The sequence below is a fragment of the Rhipicephalus microplus genome, chromosome X (genome assembly GCF_043290135.1).
Source record: "Rhipicephalus microplus isolate Deutch F79 chromosome X, USDA_Rmic, whole genome shotgun sequence".
Lineage (NCBI taxonomy): Eukaryota > Metazoa > Arthropoda > Arachnida > Ixodida > Ixodidae > Rhipicephalus > Rhipicephalus microplus.
The window spans coordinates 148,792,014-148,813,752 of NC_134710.1; the positions used below are offsets into that span (position 1 = coordinate 148,792,014).

Below are 21,739 nucleotides of genomic sequence, written 5' to 3' on the forward strand. Positions count from 1 at the left end.
CACGGAGGGCTTGCTAACGCATGACACCTGTTCGCGTGCCATCTGCGCGCGAACAGGTGTCATGGATGCCCGAGAATGACAAGTTATGCTTTTTGGAATTAAGACTGTTTTTAGACCACAGCACATTTGTCGGTGTTATGAACCATGTGCGCAGAAACCTTTACTTCCCCAACCCAAATAACCCAAGAGCTCGAAAATCCCGAGGTCCCTCCTCTATGGTGCATCCCGCAGTCAATTCATTGACAGGCGTCAGCGTGGTGTTATAGTTTGTAAGATGGTCACGAGTAATGCCTCTGTGAGAGTAATAAAATAGTAGCAAAGCATCTTGATAGCAACATGCAGTAGTCATAACGTACTATGGAGTAAGTATGCACCACTAATTCATATGTGTTTTCAAAGGTGCTGGAGCCGTCTTACAAAATGCACACAGTTGCGATAGATCAGATGTGCTTTCAAATAATTAGCTGCAACTCGTATGACTTTATTTTAAGATGCCATAGAATAAAAAATAAAAAAAGAACATCAGTGAGTTTCGCGTTCTGTCGATTTTCGGTGGCATCACGACATTCACAAATAGCGGCCGTCTAACCCATTCGAGGAATGGCGCATACCCACATCGTGTCTGGGCTGGTGGTCAACGTGTAGTAGAAAAAAAAGAACTCAATTAGGAAGCCGCGAATAAATGAAATTAAGAGAGCGTAGGAATCAGTGTTTTTGTACCCAGAACTGTAAGAACAGAAAATTGGTTTGGAAATCTCGACAACAGTCACAACGATAAGCAGCTGAGTGAACTGAAAGTAAAGAAGATGAACAATTTAGCACGCTCCGCACCTGACTGGTCCGCTCGCGCTTCTGGCACGGCAGTGCGTGAAGAGGACGAAGGCTGGTCACGCGCTAACGCGCTAGCTCGTCTCCGGGGTCGTCACCTTTCCAGCGTTCTAGGATGAGGTTCTCGGAGCAAAACCTTCTCAGCCGGCGAGATCTCCGGAATGGAGACACCGAGGACCCCTTCATTAAGACCTCCTACGTCTACACCGTCAGTTCTTGCATGCTCCTGGTGGTCGTTTTCTTCGTGGTCCTCCCAGGCGCCCTGGTGCCTTACTTCCGAAAGGTAAGCCCGAATTAATATCCCGTTTTACCGCAGCTAGGCAGAAAGTAAACCCGCTTAGGCTATATTTAGCTCATGCCAGCAGGACTTTTCATTTCTGTGATTCCGACGGGAATCGCACAGACTATCGCGGCTGGTTCGCCACAGCCGTGTTAAAGTAGGGAGTTTTAGAATACGGTTTGCAAGCGCTGCGGGCGTTGCGGGCGTAGCGGGCGCCATAGGAGTTTTAGAATAGCGTTTGCCCTGCTGCTAACCGCAACGCAACATCGCAGCAATACCATAGCCTCGAAACCAGAGCTTGCGGGCCACATGCGGGCCAATGCCTTCTCTAGAAAGTTGCCTGAGGAATGGCTCGCGCTCCCAGCGGAATCGGCCTGCCTTCAGTTTTAAACAAGCGCCGCGCGTTGGCGCTCGCGACCGACACTATGATCACGACGGCAGGCGGTACCAGCTGAGCGTTTTTCATCTGCGGCCCGTAGGGACGCGTCAGTCGAGAGTTGTTCGAGACCTGCAACTGTACACCACTGTTTCGGAGGCAATGCAAAGTGTTGCGTTGTTGCACCATCCGCAAAAAGTGACGCTAGCGACCGAGAACATTCTAAAATGAAGGAGGAAAAGGGTGTGGCAGCTGTTTTCCTTTTCATGCGGCAGGCATCTAAATAGAGGAGGCGCTGTGCGGGCCGCCATCACCGCTCGTAGCCTCGAGACCAGCGCTTGCGGGCCACATGCGGGCCGCCATTACCGCTCGCGATTTCGGATTATTTGCGTGCGGTCGGCGAACGCGAACGCCGACTCACGTTACGACGCATGCGCAGTGGCAGCGACCGCACCGCAAAGGCTCGCGTTGCGCTATTCTAAAACTCTCTAGTAACGACGACGCCCGTTCGGTTTGAGCTTGGTAGGTTAAGGGGCATTCAGAAGTGGGTGATGCGCTTGGATGCATGTATGATTGAGCTAAATTGACGCGTTTTAGATGCGGAGCATCTTATACTCGCGCCTTGTAGTGCGCCGTCCGCGCCGTCCTCACCGCTTCTCGAACATTCGACAGCTGACGCGCGCGCATGCGCCGTCGCACCGTCGCCCACTCTTCCACCATCTGTGCATCCCTTCCTCCTCTACACACCGCGCGCGCTTCAATCCTCCACCATCTGAGCACCCTTCCTCCTCTACACACCGCGTTCGACATCTACAATTCTCCTGATTCTCCAGTGGACGCGCATGTGGCGTCGCGCTTCGAGAACATTCAACAGCTGACAGTGCATGCGCCGTCGTGCTGTATATATACTCAAGGTCGGCGCTCGCTCGCTCAGTTGCCGCTCGTCGGTTGGTTTGTACGGCGCGTCGACGTCCAAGGTCGCGGTGAAATGAATTCCAACGAATCCATCAACACAATGATCGACGTCCCTTCGACCAGCGCCGCCCTTTCGCATACGTGTGTACGTGTTCACTCATTTAACACCCCCTCCTACAACCACGTTAACCAATTTAGCCATCGACCCAAGTAAGTCGCAATTTAACACCCCATTTCACAACCACGTTAACCAATTTAGCCATCGACCCAAGTAAGTCGCACTTTAACACCCCGTTAACCAATTATATGGTCCGCATCCTCCTCAGTGTTCCCCCGAGGGAAGCTGCGGGCAATTTTTTTGCACTGCACTGAAGTAACCGCTGCTGTAAACGTTATAGTCTAAAGGGCCTCTCACCACCTCGCTCTCAAAGACCAGAGAGGGATTCCCACTTCTCCTTCGCACAGGCCATGTATCCTCCTCGCCTGTAATTTATTGAAAGTACGTGGACAATATCAGCACTAAGCTCCCGAGCCTATCAGGATTTCCCGCTTCTCGGCTACACGCCGTTATCACCGCTTGCACAGTCTTAAACACACAAAATTAGCTTAAATCAGTTGATCGCGCACGATAGTCATGTGAGACAAGAAAGAACGGATGGGTGGCAGCATGGCAAAGCAGTGCAGGAGACAAATCACATGTGATGATTCACGTATATGGACCAATCGAGAGCATGTACACTATAGACGTCCCGGGAATCACTGTCAGCGTCACGAAGTACCGCCAGAAAGACAAACGCCAGGATAGAATAATGTCCTTGTTTTTTTGTATTTTAGGAGGGTGGTGAGGGGCCCTTTAACGGTTGTGCAACTGTGAGATTATGGCACAATATGGTGTCTATACAGGGTCTCAACGAAAGCAACGGTACCATTAAGAGCTACGAAGTCAGGCCTACATCTGCCATTTCAGACAACACGCAAGTAAGAGCCCTATGCACCCCGGTGGTGGCACCTCTCATTTTGTTGGCTTTGAAAGACACTCGATAGTTGCCTAGTTTGCTATGTCACAAGTGTTCCCCGCGTATTTTCAGAAGGGCTGTCTTATGAAACTATATCATTCAGGCTTAGTGTTGTTTTCTTCTGCAGTTAAAACTGCTCAAGTTCTTTGTCCTGTCTTTTTTTAGGTCGAGTTCTATTCTATATTTGTATTTAATCGTCAGGTTGCAAACGATCTTGAAAAGTCTTATTTTTTGTACTCATAAGGGTTATTGAACTGCTTAAACTATTCGTTCTCACGGGACATAGAGCGATTACCATTCTCCAGCCAGAAAGGTTGATTGATAAATCTTGTGAAACAACTACTTTTTCCGTGTAGTTATTTATAAATTCTAAGAGAGCATACATGCCTTCTGCAGGCGTTGCATAAAGACGATGATATCGTAATGCAGACAAATAAATGCATGCATTGAAAAGCAACACCATTATATAACATCAGTGCATACCTCATTTCGCGGGGGGTAGAAAATATACGGTAGAAAAGCATAATGGTTCAGCCGTTACATATTGTGTGAAATGGGTAAAGCAAAAAGGCCAAATTGATGCATTTGAACATTGTGTAACATAAGCGCCGGCGTTTCACTCGCAGACCAGGAAAAAAGCTGTAGAGGAGCAGAACAGTGGGGAGGTAAAACAAAAGAAAACGGGAGAATATAATAAAAAAGTGCAATGTCAAAATTCAATAAGACAAAGGTAGAAACAAGATATATGTTGAACGAAAAATACCAATATGCCATCACTATTAAGGCATAGAAATGTTTTAGTCTGAACAGTGAATGTTAGGGCATAGTGCCTGTTTGTTAATCGCATAAGCAATCTAATCCGGGAGACTGTTTTGTCTTCGGACGACATGTCTAAGAGCACATTTAGCAAATGTATTTGCTGAGCCTTAAAGAACCACTCACCAGGTTTGACAATATTGAGCTGACGAGCGCAATGCATACATCGAGCGTTCACGTTCATAAAGCCACGCGTCGCCCAAATGGGTCAAATGTCAAGATGAACGCTGCTTTCTCGTCCTTTCGCGGGCACGCACCTATATAATGAAGGCATTACGTAGACGTACGAACTGCCCTACCTAGAAGGCTATTGTGTGATGTGGGGTATTTACGTAGACGACTGTGCTCTTACGTGGCCAACAGTAGCTCGGGACATCGTGAAAACGATTGCACAGGAGGCGTGTGGTTTGTGTAATTTGTTGCTTTAAAGGGGCCCTGCAACACTTTTTGAGCATGGTCAGAAAACGCTGCGTGTTTTCGGTAGCAGAGGCTCGCAAAAACACGCGAGCCAAATAATATAGCGCAGCACGTGGCCTGGAATTTCCAATGAATTACCAGTCAGCTAAAAATTGCTTTCTGTTCTGCCGACGAATCACGAAATATGCCCAAAAATCACACGTAGCAAGCCCATCTATCATCGATTGGCTGATTTGAACATTGTGCGCTCGCTCGTTACAGAGATCGCCGTGGGAGGCTGCTACTTGTTCACGCGTGCGCGTGCGATCACACTGAAAAGCCGCGCATTAGAAAAAAAAGTAAAATGAAAGGCCGTAAGGTCACGAGGCTCGCTTGACGTTTTTGTGTGGCCCTGCCATCCTTCTCTGCTTAGCTTCTAGCGCTTTCGTTGGGACGAGAGAAGAGATAATGCAATCGGAGCATGCGACAAACTTTTGTAACTCCACTCACACTGGACGAATTCTTAAAATTTTTGCGGCGTTGAATTCGTGAGTCAATAAGCTCTTCCAGTGAATTCATTTCATTGTTACTTGAAAAAGTGTTTCAGGGCCTCTTTATTAGATGAACAAAATGTGAAATAAACATTGAAGGACAAAAAGAAAAAATTTTTTTTTCGTGAATTGCAATGCAATGCGGAGCGAATGTCCGTGCGTTTCGCGTGCATACGTGTCCCCGCGGTTAGCGCATCAGAAGCAAAAGTAATACTCTTACGCGTTCAAGCACTCAATATACTCATATCTAAGCCGGCGTTTCCAAACGAGCACATGCGAGTGCGCACCGAGACATGCAACCCGCAGAAACATTCCTTATTGTGAGGTATAAAAAACGAATCCTCAGCCCGCACAATAAAAATACAGGCAGTAGACTACAAAATAACAGTAAGTCAATAAAACAACGCCGCCCGCGTGCTCGAGGGTTGGGCATGCTCGGGGACGTGATGCGCTGGTGTCCATTCGCTCGAATGTCGGAAAGAATAGAGAAGTTATTTGGTTTACGAAAGCTACACGAGGCGAGCGGCAAGGGTTTCGAGCTCACCTTCTCTCGTAATAGTTTCGTGCCACTCCTCTCTGCTTGAAATAACTCATTGAAAAAAAATTTGGTGGCACAATGCTCTTCTTTGGACACACAACAGCTGCCAGCATCTAACTATAATTTGTTATGAGGCCTGGTGAATGGTCCTTTAAAGGTTGCTTGGCTTGAGTGATTATGTAGTCTGCTCGAGATGAAGCAGTGCTTTTCAGACGTGCTATATTGCTATGCACCTCATGCTGCTATTGTCACACCTCGATGACGCATATTCACAATTTTCTCAACATGAAACCAAACTTAAGTGAATAATTAAAAGAGAAGATGAAACCGCGCAATTGGATTAATAACAACACAGTATCGAAGACCACGGTACAAACGCTGATGATCAACTGTATAATAATTCATATAAAAGAAGCTGTTTGTATACATTCTCAGGAGAAACATGCACACACTATACATTAGTTATTCAGTCACAATCTTTCTTTAAAGAACTTTATTTCTCTCTCAGATAGTACAATAGTGAGTGAACTGACACAGCTGTCACCTTCACTACAAATTTGAAAGGCCTCTAAAATTTCTCTTGCTCATTTATGTTTTCTCCTCCCTATAAACATGGTTTACAAAAACATGGAAACACTTGCGCACGTTTGAGTGGTCCAATAAACGGTTGTTATATTCATTCTTTACGTTATTGCAGCGTTGGCGAGCATGCTTATTGAACATTTGTCCGGTATGATATATATAAACTTTCCCACAGCTTATGAGAATTTTTAATACCAGATTGCAGATGCTTTAGAGAAATGAGTTTTGTTAGTTGTTTTAGCCTAAGTTCTAATCAGCCGTTTCATCATCTGTTTTACTTATAGAACAACTTGCCCTCGTCCAGTTGTTAGTTGTGGCTGAATAATGGCAGCAAATCATTCTGTCCTATTTTTTTATAGAAGGGAGCGACCGAGTGACGAGCAGCACTTTAAGAACCGTTATGTGTTTGAATTAGGCCCAACTCTCTATGTAACCGGCATTGTAAAGCTGTTAGCAGTAACACCATGCCAGCAAAGATTGTTCTACTTGTGATCACGCTGTTTATATACAAGTAGATATTATTTTTATGTGTATAACACTACAGAAAGAATACTGCTGGGTAACAAATGGCCAGGATGTTGTCACTGTGCTCATCCAGTATTCTTAGTTACCGGGGCATCAGCACATCGGCTTGAAATCATGCGAGTATGTTGGTCTCCGTTCTTAGAAAGGTTACTGATTCACTTCTTGGCTTGATGCGTGCTAGCATGCTTGTATACAGCAGATCAATAATTGCTTCGATTCCGGGTATATTCTTGAGAACTACATGCGCCAATGCTTAAAAAAAAGTGTTTCATGGCAACTAGTGGCAGCATCGCGCTAGGTTTTAATGTGCAGAAGTGATCTTACGCAAAACTAAAGTTAAGTGATTATTCACAGTCATGTCCATTTAATTGTGTTTCATGGGGAAGAAAACTAATCTATAACTCCCGACAGGATATCTTTTACTTTCTCCCACAGCTTCTCATAGGCCAATACGTTTTCTCTCGCCCCGCCGCGGTGGTCTATTGGGTACTTGGTTGCTGACCCGCAGGTCACAGAATCGAATCCTTACTGTGGCGGTTGCATTTTCGACGGAGGCGAAAATGCGTTAGGCTTGTGTGCTCAGATTAGAGTACACGTTAAAAAACCCCCAGAAGTCAAAATTTCCGGAGCCCTCTGCTACGGCATCTCTCATAATCATATGGTGATTTTGGGACGTTAAACCTCACATAAAAATAAATGCTTTTTCTCTCCATATGTGGCCTCAATAATACAGCTCAACGGGTGCGAAAGCTCGTGCTCCTGTATTGTAGCTATGGAAACGAAACCAATTGAGAATGAAACGCCAAAAAAGCGAAAGGGACACTATTGGTTACTTTTAAACTGCTGCGTGAGGATTTCAACCTCAATGAAAAGAAATATAGTAGACGAAAAGTCGCCCTTTCTCTTGGTGGGATACCCAATATAGCGGACTTCCCGTCAAGAAAGCGGACGAGGGCGCACCACATGTCGTAGCTTAATTCGTAGAGCATCGGACAATAACCGGAAGGGGGTAGGTTCCGATACCACTGGCGGAAATGATAATTTTTCGTCCGCTGCTATTCCTTGATTCATTGATAGATGTATTGATTGATTGATTGATTAATTTATATGAGGGGTTCAACGTCCCAAAACCACGATATGATTATGAGAGACGCCGTAGTTGACGGCTCCGGAAATTTCGACCGCCTGGGGTTCTTTAACGTGCACCCAAATCTGAGCACACGGGCCTACAGCATTTTCGCCTCCATCGAAAATGCAGCCGCCGCAGCCGGGATTCAATCCCGCGACTTGCGGGTCGGCAGCTGAGTAATTTAGCCACTAGACCACCGCGATGGGGCGATTTCTTTCAACTGAGGTCATGATCACTGAACCCTAAATAATAATATCTCCTATGCTTTCCTCAACTTAACTGTCTGTTTTTTTTAATTTGTTGCTTCTAACAAAGAAGTGAGCCAATAATTATATTCGCCTCATTTTCTACCGAAGATATGAAGTAACTTCATCGAAGGCTTGAAAAAAATATGTTACTGCTACGAGCGCCTTCGCAGATGATAGATATCAATTAGGCTATCAAAAGTACCTGTTTGGTGTCATTATTTTTATTATGTATGGAAGAAAAAACGCAAAGCCTGCGTGTAAATATGAGCAGTCACAGCAAAAAACCGAAAGACCTGCATTTATAGAATCCGTTATTAACATCGTGGGGGCGACTAATACAAGTACGCTTGCGGGGTACCTACTGGGAGGCACTTTCTACGCCATTATTCGTGATTTGGCGGAGAAGCGAAGTATCCGGTACGAATTTGCAAGGTATCATGTGCATGTTGTTGATGCGATGGCTGATGACGTCGCAGAATAACGGCGGAGCCCTTTCCAGAGGGTCGGAAGCACTCAATGACTCACTGGAACGTTGCACACTTCGTATTGTGCGACGCCTGGTTACACAACTCTCATTGTGTGACACCTGGGTGTTGTTTTACTCTTGTACCACGCAAAATACACATGTTAACATGGCGTAACATGTGTAATATAGCACGGTTATACTTTAACACATGTTAACGCGTTACCACGTTATATTACACATGTTACGCCTTTGAAGGGGATTTTGGTGATGACGTTCCAGCGTCGGCATAGCTCTGAGGTAAAATACGTGGCTGCCACAAAGAGGGTCAAGGTTCGAACATCGTTTCTTCCCGGATTGGTCTTACTTTCTTTGTTCGCGTGATAGTGGTTATGGAAGACACCGGCGCTGGTGGCTGTGGCGGACAGCTACTGCGCCAAAACTAGGTCTTGTTGTGATCTCACTAGAGCTTTTGCTAAAAACAGTCGGGAGCTTATTCATACCAAGACGTCATACTCAACAAGCACATGGCTCTCGTATCGGTAAAAGCCGTTTAAGTATTGCGATATACTCGCGCACCGAATAAACTCGATTAGCTGTGGTAGTGTGTATCGAGAAAATTTCAGTGCGATTCTACAACTGGTCAGTCACTACCTGGCCCCTGACTCAGGAAGTTTAGAGCTGAACCCCAACGCATGCAGCTCATTGCTCAGACGGGCTCTGTACTTAAACTAAAGAGACATAGGAACTTGCTTATATTTATACTTTATGTGGTGCCTATACGGTGCGCCGATCTTTGCATAAATGTTATACTTATTTATGAGGTTCAGTAAACTTCCTGCATTTTATTTCTTTCCCGATATACATGAAATTTTATACATGTACCTAATGCATGCATTCTGGAACACTGCCACTGCATGTCCATCTCTTGCACCAATGCTCTGCTCCAGTCCCCCCTTCATTACGTGAGTGATGGGTCTTCTCTTTCCATCCTCATCACAAGGTACGGTTCAAAAGGTATCGAGTGACAGTGACCTTATAAACATGAATGTATACGAGTAAGGATGCAAACTCGTGCTACCATCATGCACCTCATAAACAAGAAAAGCCATCACTTCTCTGCCACGTGGTATTAGTAGCACACGCAGCACACTCCAAGGTATTCGTTAGACTTCCACAAATATGATTAACCACTCAGAGGCACCTTTTATCATGAACGGGGCTGATTCATTGGTGCAGTTAGGCGTAGATGATGCAATGTATCAATCACGTGAGCCAAGCATTGTGCAAGAGGATCTTTTCTTTACGAGTCTGCTACGTGCATTATAAACTTCGTAAGGCTACTACCTTCACGAGCACATTCGGCCTGTGTGTGAAACGGACTCTTTAGTTCAGCATCCCCAATCACACTGAAGATAAAAGTAATCTAATCAAAAAATTATTACAGGCGAATTGTCATAAAAGCTGTGCATTTAACTTAAACGATCGTGCATTATACATTGACTGACTTTTGTTACGTCTCTAGCATAGTTCAGCAAATTTTGTGGAACACAGTCAGACTCACTGATGGATTATTGCATAAGATATAGTCATCAAGATATTCCCTGGAAGGATTTAGCACACCCTTCTACGTAAGTCACGCCTCTTAAAATTATTAATTTGAAACGATGTATGAACGACACTGCTTTGGAATACGTGTCAGTAGACGTGAGTATAAACGTGAATCCGTGTAAGGCTTATAATAATGCTAAAGATGACTTGATAGGAGTCTCTAGATATCATGGCCGATCCCGATGGCACTAGAGTAGCATGAGGGTGATCGTGACATAAAGGTTATATCAATGGGCTCCTGCACTGGAGACGCGAGATTCAATCACACCATGCTGTCATAGCAATTCTTTATAGCATTTGTAGGTATTATAACGCGCCTTCAAAGGAATAGCTAACAAACAAGTCAGTTGAGCGCACGCGAGTCGTTCAAGGAAACATAAGTAGTACCTAATTCCTCTATCATAACAGAGCACAAGGTCACCCGCGACGCAGTCACACGCAGCTATTGAGTCGTCGTAATTATGGTCAAATAAATATGCAATAACGCCGCTAAGCACTGAGCTATATTCCCCATCTAGTTATGCGCTTTATTTAAGCATATATATAGTAATATATCTCCGTCGCAGTAAAATCTACCTTGGTAGTTGTCAGCGCCGTAGTTTTTCTCGTCAGCTCGGGAAAGCGAAATGGGCAGCCGTGTTCTCTACACTTGACAATGTTTTGCCAATTTTTTGCATATATAGTTATACAAACATCTCGCTAGTAACATAATGGTACCACGAGAATTCAAGAGCACTTACGCTGTGACCACGCCGTGGCGTTTTCAACATGTGCAGGTTCGGTACTTGTCGGACCTTCCGAAACTTGAAGACCAAGGCCGACTACGACAACAAGGATTGCAGGGACCTCTCATTCTGTGTCAGTTGAATGCGGAAAGCTTTTCGCGACCGGAACCCTGGGCTTATAGGGCGGAACACATACCAACCGAGCACTGCACCCACGTGGTGTTTTCGATGCCAGGCCTGAAAGACTGGTTTAATGACCTTATAAACTACGACGTGTACCACGTGGCTACACGACCGTTTTTTTGGCGTGCAGTCGATCTGCTACTGGAGCGCAAGAACGCTCACCTCCTCGTCAGCGTAGGTGCGTTCGGCAACGTGACCAGTCTGATGGCCGACGTTGCCAGCAGCGGTGACACTATGGCGCGCTTCTCGCGCAACATGGTGCGATGGGTGCTTGGTAACAAGTTGGACGGCGCATTGCTTGCTGGCGTGTTTCCGGCCCCTTCCAACATGCGCAACGCCATGGTAAAGTTAGTGAAGAAGCTCGGCACGTTATTTCGCGTGCACCACATCATCTTGGGTCTTGTGGTTCAACCTCAAGCACAGCTTTTTCACACTCACGGCGCCGGGGTGAAGTTGGCACATTTCGTGGATCTTGTCGTTGTCATGGTGAGTTTCTAGATAGTGCATAGGCGTGATTGTTCATGCCACTTAGGGTGAAAGAGCCGTGTGCAGCCTCACCTGATGTTCTTGTTTAATGGAGCATGACCTATGTCTCGTGATGAAGGGCAGACCTCGCATGTATGATGTGCGTTTAACCTGGGACATGGTCAACTTCAATTTTGTCTTTGTGCGAGTACATCTTATTGCTTTTTAGAGTCTCAGCTTCGTGTGGTGGCCATCGTGACCAATTGGTCTTGAAGATCTTTTTCTAGCCCTTCTTCCCCCTACAGCATACTTATAACTTCCCTGAGGTCGTCTCACGTACTTGAAAATACTATGTTACGTGCGCATTATGGACTCATAATTGTGTGTCAGCGTCACCTTCGACATATGCTTGGGCTGGGGACCACCACTCGACGTCGTCCTTGTTGTTGGTGTGACGTTCATTCAGAATATGCCAGAAACCGAGCCATTACAGTTGCGTACTCATAAGTAAAAAACAAGGCATAACACATTGATTTCGTTTTGCAGATCCACCTTTCTTAAAGCCCCTTTCTAAAATCTCCTGCTATAAAGCTGGTCAATTTACTCGCTTTAATTGTTTTTAGAACAGAACCGTCATCGTGCCTGGGACATGATCTAGGTCAGCAACGTGTTTTGTACATGCCATACGAGAAATTCATGGCAACATAAAGGCCACGAGCGTCTTCTTGAAGCTCACAGGAGTCCTCCGGACAATATATGTGCAGGTCAATAACGAACCATCAGTGCGAAGTGCGGCTGAGAGTGCTGTTAACATCGGCAGTGCGATTGAGGTCCTCCGTGAGTGTGGCGTACCATCCTCCAAGTTGGTGCCCACCTTCAGCATGGAGGTTATCATGTACAAGTTCTTTGACACGCCAGACTTCATCAACACCACATCTCCTGTGGCCTTACCTTACTACACCGTTTGCGAGCGGATCCAGCAGGGAGGCTGGGAACTCATGTTTGACTCCAGTACCCATTCCAACTTCCTTCACAGGTTAGTGTGTCTCACAACTTGCACTGCAGTGTAACCACATTATTAAAGATACATTTAAAAAGACGAAAAGTTATCGTAAATGTATAGTCAAAGTTAACTAATTTGATGCAACACGAATAATCACAGCATAGAAGCGAACCTTCAATTTGGCCTTCCAGAGTGTCACTGGTTAATGCTATTCTAAGCATAGGTGTTGTGTAATGCTGTTAGAGAGTAGGTTACAAATAAAATCAGCAGGCATGACTGAACGAAAAATACTAGCTGAAAAAGTTGCAAATATATTAGAGGTAAGATTTACCCAGTGGTGCGAAAACTATAGTTCAGAAAGGCTTCCATCTCACATCGCTTCCACATTTTAAGACGTAGTGCATGTCAGACATAAAAAAGATCATAGGTTATATTTTTGTACAACCAAGCAAGTACAGCAGTCGAGCTACGCCTGCCAGATTTACTGTACGGGTAGAAGGTAACATGTAGATTGTCAGTTATGTGTTGAAGTTCCGGGTCCATATCCACAAAAGTGTGTTCATATTAGCCTAAAATGTTCATAACAAAATTCTGCAGCCAATACTGCAGCGAATAGACAGGCTGTAGATACCATTAGAGACACCGGTCAACCAATAACCAAAAGAAAACTTAGAAATAAGCTTGAATTTGGCTGGCACGTGTTTATATTGAAGAATAGGGAATGTCCATGTTTTAAGTGAGGTGGAAATCAATTGCGCGGTGTTTGTTCAGGCCTCCGATTGCGTGCTCACAATCCTGGAAAACTGAATGCTCATGATTGAAGTACACAATACTGAGGCATGCGAGTAATACAAAAATAATAATAAATACATGATTGGAAAACTATAGCACTGAAAGCAAAATGTAGTTCAAACGTGACCCCAGAAAAGCAAATGAAAGAAAAAAAAACTCAAGCAGCTCTGCTTCACGAGCACCGATAAAACACCGATGCTATGCTGATCTCTTTCCCTTCGTTAGATTAGTGCATTTCTATTTTTTTCGAAGTATTTCAGATATGGTGTATCACTGCGGCTTACTAAACACTCTTGGTTAAGCTTTTAGGTTGCAGTATAGTTTCATTGCATCTTGACTATACCATTATTATACCTAACTTTACCAAGACGGTTTCGTCTAAGGTGCTCCGATATGTGCTATCACTTCTCGTTACTAAGCGCTCTTTGTTAAGCCTTGAGGCGGTAGCATAACCACTACTTTTTTATGACCACATTGTATCGGCGAACAGTGGTGTTACTGTTGTCATGCGCAGGCAATTTGTTTGGCTAACTGGTGCCTTCTGCTTTTTCAGGGGTTCTGTGCAGTGGGTGTGATGCATACGCGTTTGTGATTTTAATAGTTTTCAGGTTGCATACATTTTTGTGGCACATACCTGTTTGTTCGGCTAACTGTCATCTCCATTTTTTAGTAAACCAGTGGTAATTATAGGGACATTTACCTAATCTCTGTGGTGCGTATGATGCGCACAAACGTTACTGCCGATTTCGGACACGACAGTATCAACTCAGAACAGTACCACTGTTAAAAAAACAAATAAAGTGTCTTGTGTACATAATTTGAAGCTGGATATGGACTGAAAATTTTCAAAATGGCCACTCTAAGCTCTGTGGCATTAGGTACGCGCGAGCAGTCTATAAGCGGGGCAGCATAAAAACACATGCGGGGGTGAATGATTTTGACTACTTGGTGTTCTGTAGCGAGAACCTAATTCTAAGTACACGGCTGCTTTTGTATTCCGCGCCCTTCTAAACCCACCAACGGTGGCCCTAAACCAGACAGGCGCATCCGTCCGTGCCGAATAGCGCAAAGCGAAATCCGCTTAGCTATCATAAAAAATTATATTGCGTGAGAAATAAACTTTTTCTAAGCGGGTGTCCCGATGGCACGACATTACGGTTCAAAGCTCTTATTTCGTAAGCAGCCGCCTAGAGAATTGGACGTCCTGTGTAGTTTACAGAAGCATTTTATTAGGGGGAAAGCTTTAGGTGCTTTATCAAATGCAGAATTGAGCCACGGCGTTTGCGATTAATGACGTAGGGGGCACCACGACTCATGCAAAAAAAAAATCACTTGAGGCGTCACTGTAAGATTTCATCATAATGTTACATGCCGGCAAAACTTGTAGCATCATGGCGTCACTGTGACGTAACGTCACATGATATCATCAGATGACACTATAGCTTGGTCCAAGATAAACCAATCACAGAAACAGTGCAAAGCCAGGTGACGTGCCTGCGGTCCTGTAAGGAGCGAAAAACCACATTTCGTGTGGAAAGCTTTTGGAAGTGGGCACACCAGACTAATGCAGAAGAAATATATGACATTCATCTTCATGTTGTCTTAGATAAATGCGTTATAGGAACACCTGTGAGTTCTAGAGTGGTTTTTTTTTTTTCGTACAGTATGAGCTTGAAACAAGATTATTGTAAATTGATGGTACGGAATATATTCGCGATATCGCCTTCAAAGTGTCGTATTTTGATAGACATTAAAATACAAGGTGTTTCAATAAATGTGTTCGAAGTCCTCAAAAATAAGCACAACGCGACATTGGCTCGCTCCCTTCACAATTGCCTTTTTTTTTAGTGAAACACGTCTTATGGTAGACATCAGATTGGACAGTAGTCAAGAAAGATTGATTAACCTTTAATAATAATAATAATAATAATAATAATAATAATAATAATAATAATAATAATAATAATAATAATAATAATAATAATAATAATAATCAGCCTGACTACGTCCACTGCAGGACAATGGCCTCTACTATGTTTCGCCAATCGACTCGGTCCTGTGCTTGCTGCTGCCACTTCATACCCGCAAACTTCCTAATCTCATTTGATCACCTAACTTTCTGTTTCTCCCTAACCCGCTTGCCTTCTCTGGGAATTCAATCAGTTATCCTTCATGACCAGTGGTTATCCTGCCTAGGCGCTACATGCCCAGCCCATTCATTCATTTCTTCTTCGCCAACGCTGCATCCTGCTTTTTTAATAACTGGACCTTATTGGTAATCTCAAATGAGAAAACTGAAGTTCTCCGTGCGAAAAAACAATTGCAGTTTTTAAATATAGGAAAACGTGGCATCTAATAATTATTGTGGAGTAACAAAATTCAACGGTAGTACCAAAACAGAAGCATCGATGGGTGCAACAAGCACAACCAGAACGACGTCACTGTTAAAGGCAACGAGGCCCCGCCGCGGTGGTCTAGTGGCTAAGGTACTCGGCTGCTGACCCGCAGGTTGCGGGATCGAATCCCGGCTATGGCGGCTGCATTTTCGATGGAGGCGGAAATGTTGTAGGCCCGTGGGCTCAGTTTTGAGTCTACGCTAAGCAAACCCAGAGGGTCGAAATTTCCGGAGCCCTCCACTACGGCGTCTCTCATAATCATATCGTGGTTTCGGGTCGTTAATTCCCACAAATCATCATTCAAGACAACGATTACAGTGGTGCAGTTCTTCCGCGTTAATTCACGTATGTTCGCCATGCGTGCTATAATTGCAAGGGCAGCTCGCACACACAGCGAAGTCGAATAATGGTTGAAATGAGAACGCTCACTTATTCTGGACGTCTCAGACTAATATGACAGTTGCGCTCTTTCGCGCTTCGGTTCCAGTTTTGCCGGTGAATAGGGTGCGACTAGCAGACGCTTTTTTCAGATTCTCAATGCCGAAATGGGTTCGGAGGAAGTAGTTCAATTCTATCATTTGGCATAACCGCCTAACGTCCCTAATAAAGTCAATAAATTTAGCTTTATTATATGACCTCAAAGGACGTTTTTAGCCATCTCAAGATGCATGCGCCTATATACAGAAGACGTTACTGTAGGAAAGCAGCGAAAGATAATCGCGATCCCCTTATCTCTGAGGATTGTGGTCATATTTTTTAAACAACCAGCATGTACATGCATCATAAAATTACGTAGCAAGTTCTGGGTCAGTGATTGGTTGAGACTTCACCTGTAATTTTAAAGGCGCATCTGAACCGGTTTTCTTGTAGTACAAAATCAGCAGCGGCGATTTAAGGCTGATGTACTTCCACGGCATGCGCAGATTCGTAATAACGGCATCTCGTCGATGACTATTGTATACCCTATAAATGGCATGCCAAGGTAACAAGCCAAGCATAAGCTTTCGCGTTGGATCGCTTCAGACGCCGCCAACATGGTTGTAGAAAGTAACTTTGCCTGGTTAGCCCCTCTGGTATATAAAAGCTACACGTCGGGTCAATTCCGTGCAACGGCCGCTATAGTTGTTGTTTGCGTCGTACTCTTCGCTGCAAATTCCATGCTAGCGCCAGTGCGCCTTACAGGTGGATGTTGGCACATTTTTATTGAACACAATGAGTAACTAGGCTCATGTTTGAGAGCAGGAGCCAGTAATTAATGTTTCTTGTAGTTGATTCGAAGCGTCGTCGCACATCGAAGGCTTAATAACGACTGTGAACCAGTTGAGCGACAGCAGTATATTATAATACATACGTATGATAGATCAAATAAGAGTCTTGGCCACTACTGCCAGTGATCCACACTTCGCCACTGACTCTCCCTGCGCGATTCATTTTTTGGCTGCATATTCGTGATGAAAAGACGAATGCGCCTCTCATAGGCTGAGTTGTATCAAGACATTAAACCCAATAAAAGAACCAACCAACCAGCATGCCGATAGATTCATACATTACGCAAGTGTGAGCACGTTACGTTGCTTAGATGCTGTGCGATGTAATACATGGATACAATTTAGACGATTCAATGCGAATATGGTGCATCTTATACTTATAATGGGCTGGTGGCATACTGTAGTGGGGAATTCAGTACAGCAAAGGCTTACAATGTATTTCGACGGGAAACATGCTCCAACAACCCGACCATCGCAACGCTTCGCTCTCCAAGTTTAGCCCAGTCGTCAAATATCAGCTCGCCCCAGATGAAGCTTACGAATTTGTAGCTGTAAGTTAATAAAAATATCCTACTTAAGTTGTATATTCCACTGCATTCTAACACGCTCTGAGTGATTGGAACGATGGAGAACTTTTTCTTCGCAGTCAGAGAAAGTGTGACCAAGGGAAACGTGCAGAGGTTCGTCAAAGCAATCGGGCACCCCGTCAAGTAATACATCAGCGCGTTTTCTTTCGTAAACAAACAAGGCGGGCAGATGTCGCAATGCTACTGTGTATGCTGCCGCCAGTTAGGAAAGGGGATTGCTTAACATGATTGTAGCCAAAAATTATCAGCGCAACACACAAGAGTTCGCCGTAGGTTTTAATGCTCCTTCTCAGTGGATAAGTTACAGCTGCGCTGCTGAACAAGTTCCCATCGACGAGTAACTCTCATTGATTTGTGGGGTTTAACGTCCCAAAATCAAAATTTGATTATGAGAGATGCCGTAATGGAGGGCTCCGGAAGTTTGACCACCTGGGGTTGTTTAACGTGCACCGAAATCTGAGTACACGGGCCTACTAGTGACTCTCACGAAGCAAATTCACGTTCAATGCGCTGTGTTGGTAACGTGTAGGGCCGATGACGGGAAGGGGAAGGCAAAGCAAGTGATTGCATCCGTGGTTTGATTTGAGGCTGACTGATTAAGCTGATTCTTTTTTGTAGTTACCGTGTTCTATCATGCCATCACCATAAAGCTGATTATAGCCACTGCGATTGACGGCATGCTACAACAGTAGCTGCAGGAGCCATGTGACCGGACCACAGGCAGATTGTGGTCGGGCTATCTCGTCAGAGACGAGAGTGCAGTGTTCTGAGATATGCACACCAAGCTGTTCATTTCCTCAGCCGAATAGAACGTCGCACAGCCATACCACTGTGAACTTCTCGAGACCGATCTGCCGAAGTGGCAATATAACGTCAAAACAAGCTACAAAGTTTTAAGGGCACAAAATCTGCCTGAACATGCAATTACTGCAAGAGGGAGTGATCGGTCAGTAGAGGCTGCGTGAAACTGCAAGGAACCATGATTTGCTTGCACGCTACTGTCACGCGCACCTGTTTTTTCATTGTCGGAATATTCATTGAATTTTGAAAGAATGTCAGAGTTACGCAATATGGCGTTAACAGAGAAGCGGCGTGAATTTCGCTTCGCACGACAGCGGTTGGTGCCCTGGCCGCCGGGCTTAGAGGGGAAAAGACAGGGATCATAGTCTGAACAGCGACTAGGTGGCAGACAGATGGCGTTATGAAACGTTTTCAACGTTAAGAAGCGCGCTAAACGTGTTTTGGAGCTCGCTAAACGTGTGGGAAATGATTAGAAGCAGGTGCGGCAGGGGACATTCCCGACGCCCTCGCACTGGGACCGCACTAGTTCGCTCAAGCTGGGAGGGCAGCCAACGAAATTAACGTGCTCACGACGATAAGCGAGCCGAGATAATAACGTCATATATAAGAAAGGCGAAGCGGGAGCCCTCGCCAAGCAGGATGCTGCGTATACAAACGTGAATTATCTACGCCAGGCCATGGCTAAACCGTGCTGCACATTCTCTATAAAGCTGCTCTTTTAGCCGCTGCAGCGCCCTGGCCAGAGTTTGCTCATTAGGTGATACGCAGCAAAATACCAACTACGCACTGCTAAAGCAACTCACATTATTATATGAAATCAGACGTGCAATATCGGAAGATTTTACAAAAGCTGTTAAAACAGGTGTGGAAATCGACGCCTATACATAACCTATATACACAGAATGAGGTCTTCAGAGCACATGTGGTTTCATCTACGTGCCCTGACCGGTACATTGTTTTCTATCCGGCATGGCGGAAGGTTCCTTCAGGAATCGAAAAAGACCTGAGAGCGAACTATTCGAAATTTCATTGTTAATAAACAAGAAGCACACAAAAAACAGATGACAGAAATGGACGAGTGCTTTTCAATGTCCATGTTATCATCTGTTTTACTTTGCGCTTGTACTTTCTTCTAAAAGCTTCTTTTTCAAAGCTCTAAAAGTTTTATGGCTTTTTTATGGCAAAAACATAGGCGTGCAGCTTGTGGTCAACCCCAGATCAACCCCAGACTATGCAGTTAACGGGTTTTATACAGTATCTACGAGTATATTATGACTGCTGCGGATACTTTCTTGGCGCAACTGATTTTGTTTTTCGGGGGCACGTTATTTCTGCTGACTTTGTCTTGGCAGGAAGCACGAGTGGATTAACTTCGACGATGCCAAGAGTATTGCTGAGAAGATGGAAGCTGTTCGCAATGAATCGGTGGCTGGAATCATGCTGTGGGACATCAGCATCGACGACTTCAAAGGAGCATGCGGGCCCGTTCACCCAATCGTGGCCGCTGTGTACACCAGCCTCATGACACCCGGGAAGATGGCTGAACAGCCACCACTCACCGTCGCGCAGGAGGCTGAGAACAGCACTGCTGACCACCCCTGATTTTCTCGCCTACAACGTGCTTCTACACTTGTTGCTGCTTTAGACGGCAACAAAAAAAAAGTGTAGGAACGTGGGTATCACGCAGCTTTAAGTGAAGTGGAAGGGACAGCTCTTTTTTTTTCTCTCTCTTTTTTCCCCACTTGGAGGGACTGCTTTTTTTTTCCCTCTTTTTTGCCACTCGGAGTGGCTGCTTTTTTTCTCTTTTTTCCCCATTTGAAGGGGTTCTTTGGATTTCTTCAAATAAAGTGTCCTTTGCTGAGTTTTCTGTCAAATAATTAGCGCATGCTCAGCTGTTGTCTTCACTTGCCATGAGTGCGACCAATCAATTTTCTGGATGTTAAGGTGGTCGTACGTCAATGGAATCAAAACATAAGTCGTACGCACCAAGTGCTTGAAGTGCTTCAGCATATGCGATGCTCTAGAATGTATTTGGATCTGGAATCCTATATATGCGGTTCTTTAAGTGTTGTAGTATTGATTCAAGACGCAGACAGACGCTAGATCGGTGGCACTCACCTTGAAACGATGCAGAAAGATATCCATGTTCTTGTATTTAGGGAAGGCGCTCATGTCTCTCTTCGTCAAACGTTTCTAATTTACATGTGTTTTACACACAAACACACACACACACACACACACACACACACACACACACACACACATATATATATATATATATATATATATATATATATATATATATATATATATATATATATATATATATATATCCTGCACACATACGTCACGCACGAACATGCATTGGATGCACGAAGGTTGGTTTATAACCCCCTCCTCTTTAAAAAAGTTGCCTACATCTCTGCCATAAACCTACGTTGTTCATTTAAGCACGAGTACAGCGCCAATCTTGTTTATTGTGCATCTCTCGTAGAAACGGGCATAAAATAAATAACTCGGCGCCGTACAGCCGCACAAGATGCAAGTTCACACAATTGTAAGACTAACCAGAGGCAAGCCAATAGTGCGGCTCCTGTGTAAGACGATAAGCTACTTTGCATCCATCAAGTGTGGTCGCTCAACATAAAATGTTGAGCGACAAATTCGCGCTGTACCATTTTTTCAATTTCATGTTGAGGAATGCTCCAGCGCAATACTGCGGGAGCACTCCTATCATGAAGGCGCATGGTGGGCATAGATATGAATTTGGCTACTTGACATGGTGCAAAACTGAAATAAATATCATGTTTATTTTTTGCATGCATGAAACAAGGTTACGATTCATAAACATAGGTTGCAAGCAAAAACCTCGTTTGAGGTAAAAACTGTCATGCTTGCCTTCATATAGGAAGTGACAAGAGAAGATGGGGGAGCTGGCGTTCTCACATTGGCTGCATAAAACTGCCTCGTAGGCCGCATGGCTCTCGCAGGTTGCCTATCCTTGTATTATAACATTTAAAGGAAACTAGTTAAAATTCCGCAAGGACTGCGCGGAACGCGCAGCACAGTCACAGTGAAAGCTGAAGGGTGGAGTTTTTAAAGCCTTTTCTAAACACTTTAGGTAACTGCCAAAAGCACACTTGCAGTGTATCCACTACGTCATAAATAATCTTACTTTTTGTGCAGTAAGCCCGCACTCTTTGCTTTGCTTTTCTTTGCTTTCCTAGATAGATGGCAAGTACCCA

General features: G+C 44.6%; 1 protein-coding gene across 2 annotated transcripts; it reads left to right on the top strand.

The window, feature by feature from the left end:
* The first annotated feature begins 762 nt into the window (after positions 1-762).
* Positions 763-20,348, top strand: LOC119176885 (endochitinase). 2 transcript variants are annotated; one of them, XM_037428229.2, is made up of 5 exons: positions 763-1,111; positions 3,303-3,377; positions 11,051-11,668; positions 12,412-12,683; positions 19,847-20,348. In XM_037428229.2, exons 1-5 carry the CDS (start codon positions 944-946, stop codon positions 20,094-20,096), a joined length of 1,383 nt encoding a protein of 460 aa, XP_037284126.1. In that variant the 5' UTR covers positions 763-943; the 3' UTR covers positions 20,097-20,348. The 2 variants fall into 2 exon arrangements, with proteins under 2 accessions (XP_037284126.1, XP_075737423.1); XM_075881308.1 differs by lacking the exon at positions 3,303-3,377 and having other exon boundaries at positions 771-1,111.
* Positions 20,349-21,739: the final 1,391 nt, after the last annotated feature.

Bases quoted from the DNA above. Each gene is read 5' to 3' on its own strand.
- LOC119176885 (XM_037428229.2), top strand. From the start codon at position 944: ATGAGGTTCTCGGAGCAAAACCTTCTCAGCCGGCGAGATCTCCGGAAT. The intron at 1,112-3,302 runs GTAAGCCCGAAT...GTGTCTATACAG, and splicing joins TGGTGCCTTACTTCCGAAAG to GGTCTCAACGAAAGCAACGG. The intron at 12,684-19,846 runs GTTAGTGTGTCT...TTGTCTTGGCAG, and splicing joins CATTCCAACTTCCTTCACAG to GAAGCACGAGTGGATTAACT.